The 14,783-nt window shown below is 37.7% G+C and overlaps 1 protein-coding gene across 3 annotated transcripts in view; it reads right to left on the reverse strand.

The window, feature by feature from the left end:
* Positions 1–14,783, reverse strand: part of RGS6 (regulator of G protein signaling 6) — a 773,101-nt gene that overhangs the window by 116,194 nt on the left and 642,124 nt on the right. For all 3 annotated transcript variants that reach the window (XM_007472890.3, XM_056810707.1, XM_007472889.3), the window contains exons 8-12: positions 12,475–12,551; positions 9,575–9,656; positions 5,731–5,805; positions 3,216–3,314; positions 2,202–2,263 (exon numbers count right to left, since the gene is read on the reverse strand). In XM_007472890.3, the coding sequence (XP_007472952.1) occupies positions 2,202–2,263; positions 3,216–3,314; positions 5,731–5,805; positions 9,575–9,656; positions 12,475–12,551 (395 nt within the window). The remainder of the gene's footprint in view (positions 1–2,201; positions 2,264–3,215; positions 3,315–5,730; positions 5,806–9,574; positions 9,657–12,474; positions 12,552–14,783) is intronic.

Below are 14,783 nucleotides of genomic sequence, written 5' to 3' on the forward strand. Positions count from 1 at the left end.
TTTGCCCAACTTATGTAAGAAATCAGAACTAAGGAAAAGTGATCGATGGACAAAAAGAAGCTCTCAGTTGTTATGTCACAAAGCAGTATTTGTGGAATTCTGGGAAAAGGTAGTGGATGCATTTAATTGGTCCCCAGACATCCTAGGCTATTTCTCTCACAGAATTTTCCTGGATAAAGGGAACTACAGCAATATCTCTAAAGTCAATTGTAGAGAGTCACTCCTTTTGCCACAAGAGCAATAAGCTCTAAAAAAACATAGCTACAGAAGCCACAAAGCAGATCCCAGTGTTGGGTGAGGTTACAATTTAAGAGCAAATGATACATATGCTGCCAAATGATCTGCTGATCTCAATAGCATTTGGGATGCTTTTGCTTAATGAACATACAAATAGGCATGCACTGTTGAGAAAATGCATTAGTTTCAAGACAGAAAATACTTTAGTCTTCTGTTGAAGATAGAAATTTCACCTCTCAATTCACTGGGAATTTTTCTTCGTTTCAGTGTCATTTTAAATTTAGTTGTTTTCATTATTATTTCACTTAGGAAACAATTGTTTATCAGTTGGGACATCAGATTCCATTTACATGATTGGAAATGATGATTCTATGAAATAGTCAATCAAGGAATTTGATGTAATATAATAGAATACAAATTCCTTAAAGACAGTAACTATTTTCAAAATGAAAAGCACCTATTAAGTTCCTACTACGTGCCAGGCATTACTTTGGTATCTGTAAACATAATTGCCTAGCAAAATGCCTGGTACATAGTAGGTACTTAATAAATAAATGCATATTGATTAGTTAAAAACAACTTGCTTTCTGTCTTAGACTTGATACTAAGTTCATTGGCAAGAAGGCAGAAGAGTGGTAAGGGCTAGGCAGTAGGGATTAAGTGACTTGCTTAGGGTCACAGAGTTAGGAGGTGTCTGAGACCAGATTTGAATCCAGGTCCTCCCAACTCCAGGCCTGGATATTGGGTCACCTAACTGCCCTCATGTTGATGAATTTTGAAAGGTTTATTTAACTCTGATGATGCCATGACTAACCATAATTCCAGAGGGCTGATGAAGAAGCATCAGTCCTGAAAGAAAGGTGATGAACTCAAGAGACAGAATGCCACAAACATTTTTTGACATGGCTAGTGTATGCATAACCATGCATATGGTTGTGTCACAAAGATTTTGTTTTTGTTTTTCTCTTAAAGAGAGGTGGTGGAAGAGAGAAAATATTTGTGGATTTAAAAAAAATTTCAAGTTTAAATGCATGTTGATTGATTGAAGATATGGACATGCCCAATGACACCACTTTAGGAGGACTGAGGATACCTTGTAACTTAAATAAGATGATCTAGGATTCCCCCAGATCAACCCAAATTTCCTATGTAAAAGAAAGAAAAGAGAAATATTTTTCTATTGTTTTTAATGAATTTTTGGATTTGACTTATGCCTTTAGATATCAATGACTGCAGGGGCAGCATATGGACCAACAAATGTTCAGTTTGGAAAGGCTGGGCTAGATTTATTCCAAACAAATTCACCAGGTGGTCTTGCCTCCTTTCACTAGAGCTGAAAAACAGCCTATTTAATGGGCAAAATTACATCTCTGGCAAGACAACTGGGCAGATCTGGCCACCCATGAAGTTTGTATCCCAAAGGTATGTGCCAAATGTATCCAACTTACTCAAAACAAATGCTTTCTTTACAATTTTATTGGTTGCAGTCCAATAGGTGGTGCTTTGGGGTCTAATAACAGTTGATAATCATATCCCCTTCTGTTTACAGAAATAGGATGTCAAAGGATACACATAAGTTTTTTCTGTCCTATAAAATGAACCTGGGTATTTTGTACACAGAAAGAGAACAATTTCATTTGAAGAAATCAAGAGACCTAAGGCAAAAAGGCTATCAGACAGCTTTTGAGGGACTATTTTTTCCTTCGATGACTACTGTTCTCTTAAAGATTTAGAATTTTTATTTTTTTCTTATGGCACCAGAGAAGGGAAATAAGACTTGGTAGTTGTTACCTTAATAAACTGGCATCAGCCTGTTGGACTTGATTTCTCATTCATTAGGCCACCACTGACTCGTGGCTGACTCTTGGAATAAACTTGATATCAAATGTCCTTGATATCCTGACCCTGGGCCATGTCCATTTTGTGAGCCCAGAAGAATATAATAATGTTAACAGCAAACTTACCTTTCAGCTACTTTGGACATTTTTAAACGATGTCTATCTATCTGTGCAGTCAAAAATGTGATCTGAGAAAAGGGATGACAGAAACATTATTGTAGACTTAAATGCTCTCTTCCCCTTTCCTTATATCAATCTAGCTCCAACTCTACACACCAAGAAGCTTTCTCCAACAATCTCAGTTTATGATGCTCTTTTCTATCATCTGTACCACACCGATGAATAATTGATTTTTCTATTGTTCAGTTATTTTCAGTCCTATCCAACTCTTTGTGACCCTATTTGGGGTTTTCTTGGCAAAGATACTGTAGAAGTTTGCCATTTCTCTCTCCATCTAATTTTACAAATAAGGAAACAGAGGCAAACAGGATTAAGTGACTTGCCCAGGATCACATAACTAGTGTCTTATATCTCAAGAGTGTTAGTTTCTTAGGGGCAATGTCCATGTTTTATGAATCTTTTTTATTTTCTACAGTGTCAAGAACAGTTATTTATCTTATAATAGCCTTTTATTAACTCTGAATCTTATGAGCATTTAGTGCCACATTTTACCTTTCAGTGCTCCAGGCAACTTTCTAAGATCTGTGATTTCACCAGTGAAGGGGAACTCCTGATGTGAAAGCTCCATCTACCAGAGTAGATCTATACCAATTTTCCTTCCTTCCCCCTAATTTAATCCAGCTCCATAGTGTACTTGCTTGAGGACCTCAGACCAATTATGTTCCAAAGAAGATCATTGATTTCGAGATGGAAGGCACCTTAGAAATCATTTAATCTGATGCCCTCATTTTACAGACGAGCCTCTTTGAGTGGCATGTATGTGACATGTATAGCGAGGACAGAATTTGAACCCCCCGTAACCTGCTTTCTAATTTAATGTGTTTCCACAATGCCATATTGCCATGCAAATTTCCCTCGGAACTCAGAAACCTGCTTATTGTTTTGGACCTGAACATAACCCAGATTTCCCATCCTTCTTCTAGGGTATTAGGAACTGCTATGAGTAATTCATGGATGTACCTGTTTTCGGATGTCCTCTTTTGTAGTTTTTCTGATTGGCTGGGCAGGTATATGCACAGGACTTTGAGACTGAGATTCTTCTGTCACTCCATACACAGACTAGAAAAGAAGGAAAAAATAAGGGTTTCAGATGCTATTAGTTATTAATGCCTTCATTTTACTCACTGGAAATTTCTATAGCAAAGGACACATCTCAGGCACCGAAATGGAAAGAAGAACTCCACGTCTGCTCCTAGGTCTAGGGTGATTTGGGGCCTCAGTTTCTCCTGAATGCAATTTTTCAGGATGAATGAGGGTTAACTCATAGCACAGTAGAATCTTAGGAAGGTTAAATTGTAACATAGCATGGTTTTAGGGAGTAGTTTTACTCTGATTATTCCTCAGCTGCTGCCAAGAACAGGTTCACAGACTGGAACCAAACCTAAATAGATTGTTCTGCCAATGTTAAACCAATGTTATTGATGTACTTAGGTCATGATAAACTTAACCAGCAAAGAAATAACAGGAAGACAATTCTGAAAAATAGTTGTGTTGAAATAAATCCTGAAAAATTTTTGCTCAGTTGTGTTTAATTCTTCATGACCTGTGGACCAGCTGTCCATGAGGTTTTCTTGGCAAGGATACAGGAGTGGTTTGCCATTTCCTTCTCAAGATTTAAGCAGACAGATGTTAAACGATTTGCCCAGAATTATATAGCAAATAAATGTCTGAAGTCAGATTGGAATTCTGGTCTTTCTGGACCTTTTGACTCTAGGCCCAATGCTCTTTTCCACTGCACCACCTAGCCACCCAAGAAATAACTGTATTGAACCAAATCTTGAGAAATAATTGTATTACTCATGGGTTACTACATCTTTCTTCATATGTAAAAGAATGCCTCTATGAATTTTTCTTGTAGTCTCTTTGGCAGGCTGGCTGTATGCATGGACTCTGGAAGCTTCTATTTTCAATAAGCTTTTATTTCAGGGATTGTCTCTACATAGGTTCATTTTAGTCTAAAAAGTTGTAGCTGTGACATAGACATTACTATTCCTGAGAAGATAGGCTGACAAACTGGGGACTCTGTAGCATGGAATGACAAAAGACTCAATGGTATTTGAATTTAAATTTATCAAGCCTTGAACATAGATAGGGTGGAGAGAGATTTGTCTACTAAGTTCTGGTACTAGGACTAAGGAAACCTTCTCAAACACTGAATGGATAATTTTAGAAGAAATAATAAGTGAGATTTTATAAAATGCCTAAAATATTAGAAAGCTATTTGGATATAAAATCTCATTTGAGCCCCACAACAACCCTGTGAAGAAGGTACTATTGGTATTATTATCATAGCCACTCTACAGATGAAGAAATGGAGACTCAGAGGGTTTAAGTTTCTTGTCCATGGTCCCATAGGCAAATAAGCATCAGAGACAGGATTCAGCCAGAGGACTTCTTGATTCCAAATTTAGAGCTCTCCTAAACAGGCTCTTATACAGAAAATCATTATTTCTCTATATTGCACAGTAGGACATGTTCCAACAAAACTCAGATACTGCAAATCTCAAATGGATTTTTGGGATTTCATCTTTGTGGATCTTCCCTCCAAAGATGCAGATCACAACACATTCATGCTTGCCCATACTAGGAGACTTTTGTCCATATATTCTCAAAAGGCGGGTGCTAGAGGAATAGAACTCTATTACAACAGTGAAGGATAAAAAGAGAGATTCAAGAATAGCTTCAGTTTTGTAACTCGATTTCATTAAGAGAAAGGAGGAATACTTTAGGCTTCAGTCCTAACCTTAAGAAGTTAACATTATAGCTTATATTTTATATATGGCACTTAACGGTTACAAATCACTTTTACCTACATTATCTCATTTAATTCTCATGAAAGATGGGTAAGGTAGATAATACCAGCACTGGGATCATATTTGGGGCAGCTGGGTGGCATAGCACCAGGTCTGGAGTCAAGAAGATGAGTCTTCATGAGTTCACATCTGGCCTCAAATACTTACTAGTTGCGTAACCCTGGGAAAGTTTAACTCTGTTTGCCTCAGTTTCCTTATCTAGAAAATGATGTGGAGAAGGAAATGGCAGGCCACTCATGTAGCTTAACCAAGAAAACCCCAAATGGGGTCATGAAGAATCTCACAAGACTGAACAACAGTGTGACTCTAATTTACTAATGAGAAAACCAGAGTTTTACAATATTAAGGCTATATAAGTCAATAAATGGCATGATTAGTATTCAAACTCAAGTCCAGGGTTCTTTCAGCTTCAAATATGCTCCTCTCCATAGCATGTCCCTTAGGACCACAATCAGCCAGATCCTGGGTTTGTCAGATCAAGGTTTAAGCCCCATGCGGTGCTTTAATGGAGACCCATGTAAAGAAGGAAGCCTTGACTGACAGTCATGGTTCCTTAAAAAATGAAATAATCTTTTGCCTTTCAGTCTATTTGTCCAAGCAATTGGAAGGTTTTGAGGGTGTTCTTGATATAGAAACATTCCAAATTCAACTAATGAACTGACCTTTTTGACTTTCTGGGGATTCTTCATCCGGCGACATTTTCTGATATCCATTTCTGTTGTATTCACACAACCTGGCTGAGAAAGGAATCATTGGGAAAATTACTAATTGCAGCTCTAATTGATCCAAATGACCTTATTACCACTGAGAAGTCATCTACAATTATTTGCTAAGTGTTTATTATTTGCCAGGCACTGTGATAAGCACTGGGATACCAAGAAAGGAAGAATTCTACTTGTCTCCAAAGTCTTTGTGTAGTACTAAGCTATTTATAACTTAATACTTACTGAGTACTTTAAGCTATTAATAGCTCAATACCAGCTTAATACATTAAGCTATTAATAGCTTGAACTTGTACAAAGATTAAGGGGACACCTCATGTATGTTGATTTTTTCCAGTGAACAAATTAATTTTGTTTATTGGATCTGTGCTTGCTTTATGTCAAATGATGACAGATTATAATATGATGAGTGGGATGATATTTATAAATGACTTTTAACTAAGATGTTTCTTTGGTGACATAATAATAAGGGGAAGAAGGGAAGGGAATAAGTATTTATATAGCTCCTACTATGTGCCAGGTACTGTACTAAATGCTTTACAAATATTATCTTATTTGATCCTCATAATGACCCTGTAAGGGAGGTGGTACTATCGTCCTTATTTTATAGTTGAGGAAACTGAGGTAAATAAAGATGAAGTAACTGGGGGCAAGGAGTTGATTCAGTGGATAGAGAGAGATCCAAGCACAGAGACAGGAAGTCTGGCCTCAAATACTTCCTAGCTATTAGTCCTTGGGCAAGTCACTTGACTCCCATTGTCTAGCCTTATGTTGGTGAACCTATGGCATATCTGCCAGAGCATATCAGAGTGGGTTGTTCCCTTCCCCTTCCCCATGTATACCCAAGGATATTTCTCACATGACTCTTCTCTCTGCCCAGGAGCCCAATGGGAACACTTCCTCCTTCCCTTGTCTGGGGTAAGGTTGAGGGCTCACATGTGGCATGAGGGTTGTAGTTTGGAAACTTGGGCCCTAAAAGTTTTGCCATCACTATACCTAGCCTTACCACTCTTCTGCTATGGAACTGGTACTTAGTACTGATTCTAAGATGGAAGGTAAGGGTTTTTATTTTTAAAAATATATATATATTTAATAAGTGACTTGCCTAGGGTCATATAGCTAGTGATGAATCACATTTATTTTTTAAATTCTTTAAATTTTTATATTTTTTCTTCCTAAGAACAGATTTAATTTTATTTTTAATTAAGAATATTTTTCCACGGTTACATGATTCATGTTCTTTTCCTCCCCTTTTTTCTCCCCACTCCCTGAGCTGACAAGCAAATGAATCACATTTATAAGACATTTTAAAAGTTTTCAGAGCACATTTCTCACAAGAACTTTTTTAGGTATAATTAATATCATAGTGCATATAAGAAGCTGGGAGCTGGCAAGGTCAAGAAAATGACTTACCTATGGTTGCATAGCTAGCACATGGTAGAAGCAAGGTTCAGAATCAGCTCTTCTGATTCAGTCTACTCTCTATGCCCTCCCCCCTTTTTCCTTCCCCTTGTCATCCTCCCCTCCATTTCTCATTTGTATTCTGTGTAAAGATGGGAGTTCTTAAACATTCATAAAGTTGGATATGAGTTCTTATGCTCTTTCAATAAGCCCACTTTCTGGCATACAAGTAAAATGGATATTTTAGAATTTCAAACAGAAAATATTTTACTATTAAAGGGGATATGGTCATCCTATATTTTTTCTCCTCACAACTATGGTTCTCACCATTTGGAGACTGATTTTTTTGTGCCAGCTTTTGGTAAATATGGCTTAAAATGACTTTTTTTTTTACCTAATAATACTTATTTATTGGGGAATTACCCTTGTATCTTCTCCTCAAAGGCCTGATTCTCTTTCTGTTTCCTCCCACTCTTGTGGGGAGGGGATGGGAAGGGCTTTGGGAAATAAGAACCTGAGACTCAAGCAGGATCTAGGTATATAGATCTCAAGTGTCCTTGGGTTGGAGAGAGTAGAGGACTATGCGTCTCTGGTGCCATCTCATCTTAGGATGGTGTGGAAAGGAAAACTGAATCAAGCTTTGGTATTTTTGCCACTGAGGTAGAGCAAACAGCAGTTGGAATGTTAGAGTGAAGACTGATGGATAGCAATGACAGTTGGTGGAGGAAGGGGGAACTTGGAGAGTGATAGTTGCTCTCAAGGACTCTCTTTCCTGGCCCTTGGACTGGAAGAAATGTTCTCTCCCTGTCTCTGGATAGAAGTCCCTCTATTCCTGGATTGTTCCCAACTGTGTGCTCTACTTGGATTCCTGTGATCCTGTTATTGAACAAAGGGATTTAAGGGGAGCAGCTTGAACTGTAAGACTGGTCTTTAGGACATTAGCCCAAAGAGACAGGCCCAACCAGCTCTGAAATTCAGAACCTTTTATTCTTCTTGCTGTCTACTGCTAAGACTTTGAACTTAAGAAAGCTAGCACAGATATAGCATAGACAGGAACAAAAGAAACTCTCCACCAGCCTTTGAGGCCTGGCCTCAGCTCAAAAGCTAAGAGAGACTCAAACACAATTTTGGAAAATGTATAGGGACATCCCTATTCCCTCTACCCTGATACCTTCCCAATCCAAACTTGTTAAGAAATTTATCTTGAGTTAAATAACCCATATTCAGATAAGAGGAGAAATATCATTTCAGGGGGACCTAGAAGGAGAAGAACCTAAAGATAGCTATTCAACCATAAACTGTCCTTATAGAACCCCTGCCAGGTGATCTTGGGGGGGGGGAGGCTTGTCCCTCAGGGAGGTCCATACTTAGCTGCCCTGGGGTATCTTCAATATCAATCAATAGAGAAGACATCCCCTCAGGCTATCATAGTTGGCCCATTTCTCAGGAACCCCATTTTTCAAAGATAGCCTTTCAGCAGGGGCTATTTCTCTCCTTTTACCACACCAGCATCCATATTCCCTCTATCCCTTCAACTCCTCTATTCCCTGTTACAAACTCTTCCTTATCCCCTGTACTTCTTCAATCCTCTACAATTCCTTTAACTATTACAGTGGGATCCAGGTGTCTTCAGCTATGCCTCTCTGTACCTTAGTGATATTTTTTATATTTTTGACATAAAACAGAAAATCTGTTAAAAATTACTGTTTTTAATTATGTGATAAAGATGGGGAAAAGGATTGGTCCTTAGTCTGACTGCCTCTTTTATGAAGAAATATAGAATTTGTTTTGTTAAGTGGAATCTTAAACAGTCTTGAAAAAGGTCAACTAAATGTCATATTTAAAAAATTGTAAAATTTTTTACTCTGGGAATGTGGATTGTGCTGTTTCTCAAAGAAAATAATTTGGTAAGGGGGATGAGAGCAAAGAGAAATCTCCTAAACATTGGGGGATAGATATTTTGTTGTTCAGTTATTTCAGTTGTGTCTGCTTCTTCATGACCTCATTTAGGATTTCTTGTCAAAGATACTAGAATGGTTGGCCATTTCCTTCTCTACCTCAATTTATAGTTGAGGAAACAGGCAAACAGGGTTAAATGACTTGCTCAGGGTCACCCAGGTAGTAAGGGTCTGATGACAAAGTTGAACTCAGGAAGAGAAATCCTCCTGACCTGCCACTTTATCCATGCCACCTAGCTGCCCTAGAAACTTTAGTTAACTTTGGGTGGCTATTAGGGAAACTGAAGTAATCATATGAATGAATAATAAAATGGATTATACAGAGATCACTCATTTCCCTGAGATAGATGATCATAGGCTAAAGACTACCATTGGTTTTAAGAAGGGTTAAAGAAAAAATGAGATAACCTATAAAACTGTCTCACCACTGGCCTGTGGACATCCCAGAAAGCTCGTTCTTGACTATCCAAAATTTTTCTTTCTGTTTTATCTTTTTTCCGATCAATCCTAAAAATGGAGACAGAAAAGAGAAATTATTTGCATTTGACTTTTTTCCTCTTTCTTATTTTCTTGTCTACTCTTATTTGGTGTCATTTCTAAGGCACTACTATGTCTATTGAAAATGGAACAATTACATTTACTTAATTTATTCATTTTAGGATCATCAGGCCTATGTATGTAAAATATTAGTCTTACCTCTTACCCCTCCATTCTACTACATAAAGAAGTAAACAGAAGAAAATATGCTTGGGACCCAACTTACAAAGATCTTTATAATGGAGAGAAATTATGCATGATGCTGGGGAAGAATGTTGGTTTAATCATGTAAAATTCAAAGTGAGCTCAAACATATTCTCCACGAGGACAAGAACTGTTTTAGTTGATGTTTAATAATTACTTGTTGGATTGGGATGGCATTAAGTGTGTGAAATTAATATGTAGGTCAGTCAAGTTTCCATCTTTAAATGTACAAGGTTGCTTTAGGTAAAACTTGCTAGAGTTTAAAATTTTCAGTTTAATCTGAATCTCCTCTCATTCTACCTTTCCCCCAAAGTATAGGAAGGGCCCCAGCACATGACAAGATCTAGAAATCAAATATCACCCCCTTTTTGATTTTGCTGGCCCCAGCTGGTGGATGCACACATTGTGAAAGGTAAATTACAGGTGACAAAAGAAATAGTTTATTTTCTAATCAGTAGCCCAGATGAGAGGCTTTTATTAAAAAAGAAAAAAAATGTGTATTGCTTCATATTCCTTCTGTAAGTAAGAAGTAACTCAGATTAATTGCCATGTACTAGGGAACTTCTAGCTTTCAAATCTCATGGGAGCACTTTAGTTTACTGGACTGAAATAAACCTATAATCACCCTGTGATTTTCATGATAATTACCATGTACTTAAATGGTCCACAATTATAAAGTAATCACAGAGTTAATCAAAAAAGTTAATCGAGAAATACCATATGTGTATCAAGTGACAATTCCCCCTCCTTTTGTAACATGTGAGGCTCTTTTATTCTGAAAGTACAAATTAACTTTTCTCTTTGTTTTCTTGGATCTTCTGGGTGCAAAGAGATTATAAACCTTGTTATTCCTGTTCCAATTTCTGCCCCACCCACTATCCTCAGCTTCTCCATGGGCCACAGTTCCTTCTGGAGAAGTAACCAACTCTAAAGTGATATACTACACTTTGCAGAGGGCACCTAACTTGCTAAGGTTACTGAGAGAGAGAGAGAGAGTGATGGGATCTTGGGTGAGAGGCAGAGCATAATGAATTGTGGGAAGGAAGAGGAATGCAGGAGAAGGGTCAGATGGATAACCTGTCAACAGAACCTATAATATAGAAGTTAACAGAATGGCATCCTAAGAATCATCAATTTGAGTGAAGTAACTACCATTTTTCTCTTTTACTGTACCATTGGGGGCTGTAGGGGTTGGCAGCTGGAGAGGATGTCATCAGTGAGACTGGCTGTAGTAAAGGCAGGGCTTTTCAGCCTCATTCCACAGTATACATGTCAATGTCTACATTTGTCAGAGTAAATCTAAAAAGGAGGGAAACGATTGGGGAGAGGAAAGGGGGATGTGGGGTATCCTATAGATCTGTGTTGGCGTACTTATGGCATGGATGCTAGAGGGGGCTGCTCATTTCCCCCTCTCCATGCACACCTGAGGGCATTTCTTTCATCACCTGTGCCTCTGCCCAGCAGCCCAATGGGAGCACTTCCTCCCTCCCCTATCTGGGATAAGGCGGTGGCTCAAATGCAGGGTGAGGGTTGCAGTTTGGGCACTCAGGTTTCTAAAAGGTTTGCCATCACTACTATAGACTTTCATAGTTAAGTGAGGGTGCCAATATGCTAGCTGTGAAAGTGGGAAGGATGAGACAAGCCTTTAGAAAGATGGCATTTGGCCATGCTCAGAGAAAGAATTAGGAGAGAAGAGAGTGGCAGTGACTCAGGAGAAATTTAGACTATTATAGATCAAACTTCTTAGTAAAGTGATTATTGAATGAGTTCCAATTTAGGAGAATAAAATGATAAAGAGAAAGGTGATACAGGGCAATGGGTTAGAGTGGTTCATGACAGTGGTTCATACAGAGATGTCCCTAGCTCTTATACCTTAGGACAAGAAAGGCTTTGAATAACATGGGCTGAGTTAATTCTTGGAGTAAGTATTCCTAACAATTGACTTATGGGATGCTTGAATATTTTCTGCATAAATTAAAAAGTAGCATGCCCCATATGCTCAGGGGTATCTACACTCTTCCAACCTCCTATTTAGGCAAAGAATTTCTTGTACTGAGATTGTACTGAAAATGCTGGAAGGGAAGCATACACGTTTCTGCATTATATCTATCTCCAGTATTTGGCATGTCTTGACTTTTGTGTGTGCCAAATATAAAGGTTCTTATTTGAAAATTAAAAAAAAGCATTGTTGAAATCAAGGAATCTCCAGCTATTTAGATTTATTTCCACACAGAACACAAAATTGGAAATTATTTGGAGAACTATTGATTGTTCAGGTCAGGATTATGACTTAAAAATGAATAGAGGAAGGATTTTCCTCAAAGTGTTTTAGAAATTAACCAAGAAGAGGGCACACATCAAATCATAAGAAAAAGAGATCACACCATCTGGGCTGAACATTCAGAGAGATTTCTAAGCAGATCCTGGCCTTCATTTTTGCAAAGCTGTTTTTATTAGAAAATAGGGAGGAGGACCAGAAATCCTAAATCTGGTTGTCAACTCCCTTGAACTCATGCAACAAAGATACACATTTGGAATGAAATCCCTTATTTTTCCTGGGAGGGCCTTTATTCCATTCACATACTTCACTTGGGCTTCCGCTTGCATAAAGATGAATTCCCATTTCCTTGCAAAGGCCCTCTGGAGTCTTGCTAGGTTTTCCTGATAAAAAATGAAAATCAATGAGGACATTAATCATAATAAGTATTGGACCATGACTACCATGCTCATTACATGTGCGCTCATCCATATTGGTTAGACAGAACAAAATAACAGTTCCCCATTTTATATTCACTAGACTGGAACTTGATTTAGCCTTCTCCTATATCTTGCTACATAGGAATGCACTTCCAATCATCATCATCAGGCCTACTAAATGGATTATCTGGTTGAAGTTTGGCTGGAGCCATTGCAACCTTCTTCCTCTAGGTCTCTCAGATGTATGTAACACCCACTGCTCTGGCTGCATATCCAATGTAAGGTAAGGTCTAGAGGTATGTTTGAGTTTCCTAGCTGGGTTCTGTGGATTTGGGGATAACTGATGCCTGTTGGACATTTCTGTAAACAAAACTAAGGAGAATGGGGTGATTTCTCTGAATTTATTTACTATTCTTAAAATTAGGTCAATCTAAAAAAGAGAAGCTTATGAGACCAAGTTAGTTTTCCAGAATCTGGCCAATGCAGAGAGTCCACAGCATTATAGATTAAGTGTTAGAAAGGGCCTTAGAGGTCATTAATTGTCTCTTAGTCTTCACCATGCAGAGTAGTTACACTAGTGAAGAATTGGAAGGGAAGGAAAGAAAGGGAAGAGAATCTCATTTCTTAATTGAAAGGAGCAAAAGAGAAGAGAGAGAGAGAGAGAGAGAGAGAGAGAGAGAGAGAGAGAGAGAGAGAGAGAGAGAGAGAGAGAGAGAGAGAGAGAGAGAGAGAGAAGAAAAACCATTTTATTAAGAGCCTCTCCAAAAGAACAAATGGAAAAGTGTCCTCTTTAAAGCAGCAATATTACCCATAGGGTGTAGTAGATAGGATAGTAATTTGACAGGCTTGCTAACTATCTGCCTAATTCTAATTGAATACAAGTGCAGAGTTCACATTCTGCTATGTATTTTCATAGAGTTGGTGTCAACACCTAATTGATTGCTTTGATTAGAAAGTTATTAATATAAAAGAAAATAAACTGAGAAGCATCACAGAAGTAGCTAACATTAGATCTATATATATAAACAGACATTGAAACAAAACAAAAATGCTCCTTGGAATCCTTTTTTTTTTCCTTTTAAGGACCCTTTGAGCTTTTTATAGTATTTAAACTTCACTGGGAATTGGTGCTACTATCTATTCTGAACATTCTTTTATATGGAAAATGTGAGTGATACAAAGTGCATCGTGACATTTTTAGGCCTGAGTCTTTCCTCCAAAGAAGTTAAATAGATATAAACTGAAAATACAAGTAGTCTCAAAACCTTTACATACAGTTCACAAATAAGGAAAAGTTTCAAAACAGCATCATCTTGATTGGAGGTGAAATGTCTAGCGACAAGGAACTCAAAGGTGCTAGAGGTCTGCTAGCTTGTGTCTCGGGTGTTTTGAGCTCCCAGAATATGAGAAAGGAGGGGAATATGTATTTATCAGATGCCTACTATGTGCCAGGCACTATGCTAAGTTCTTTATAAATATCAACCTATTTAATCCTCACAACTCTGAAAGGTAGGTGCCATTATTTTTTCCATCTTATAGGAAACAGAGGCAGATAGAGGCTAATTGACTTGCCCAGGGTCATATGACTAGTAAGTAAGTATCTGAGGCTGGATTTGAACTCAGGTTTTTCTAACTCCAGGCTTAGCATTCAACCCATTGGGCTACCTAGCTATCTCTAATGGCAATTTTCTAGTTTGTTTGGAAAGATCATCACAGTAAATGAATGAGACTAGAAATAGGTGGATAAGAAGCTGCATGATATTAGTGGAAAGAATGATGGACTCAGATTCAAGAAGACTTGAATTCACATCCTGCCTTTGACCCTTATTATCCAAGTGATTAGGGACAAGTCTTTTACTCTCTCTGAGTCTCAGTTTTCTCATCTGCAAAATGAGAATAATTATTTCATGAGATTGTTGTGATGTTCAGATGAGTAAAGTTCCTTGTAAATTTTAAAGTCCTATTTAAATGCTATTTGTATTATTTCCTACCTTAACAGGGTTGTTGTCAGAATCAAATAAGATATTTTTTCCAGTGCCCTCGAAATCAAATATCTTCTTTTTTAAATCTCCAATTTATTTTGTATATTGATTGTTTGAATATAGTTGTTTGCATATTAGGTGAAAGTGCTATGGGAATATAAATTATTATTGTTATTACTACTCTATATAAAGGGAAGTCTCATAAACTAGAGGA

This window comes from Monodelphis domestica, chromosome 1 (genome assembly GCF_027887165.1).
Source record: "Monodelphis domestica isolate mMonDom1 chromosome 1, mMonDom1.pri, whole genome shotgun sequence".
NCBI lineage: Eukaryota > Metazoa > Chordata > Mammalia > Didelphimorphia > Didelphidae > Monodelphis > Monodelphis domestica.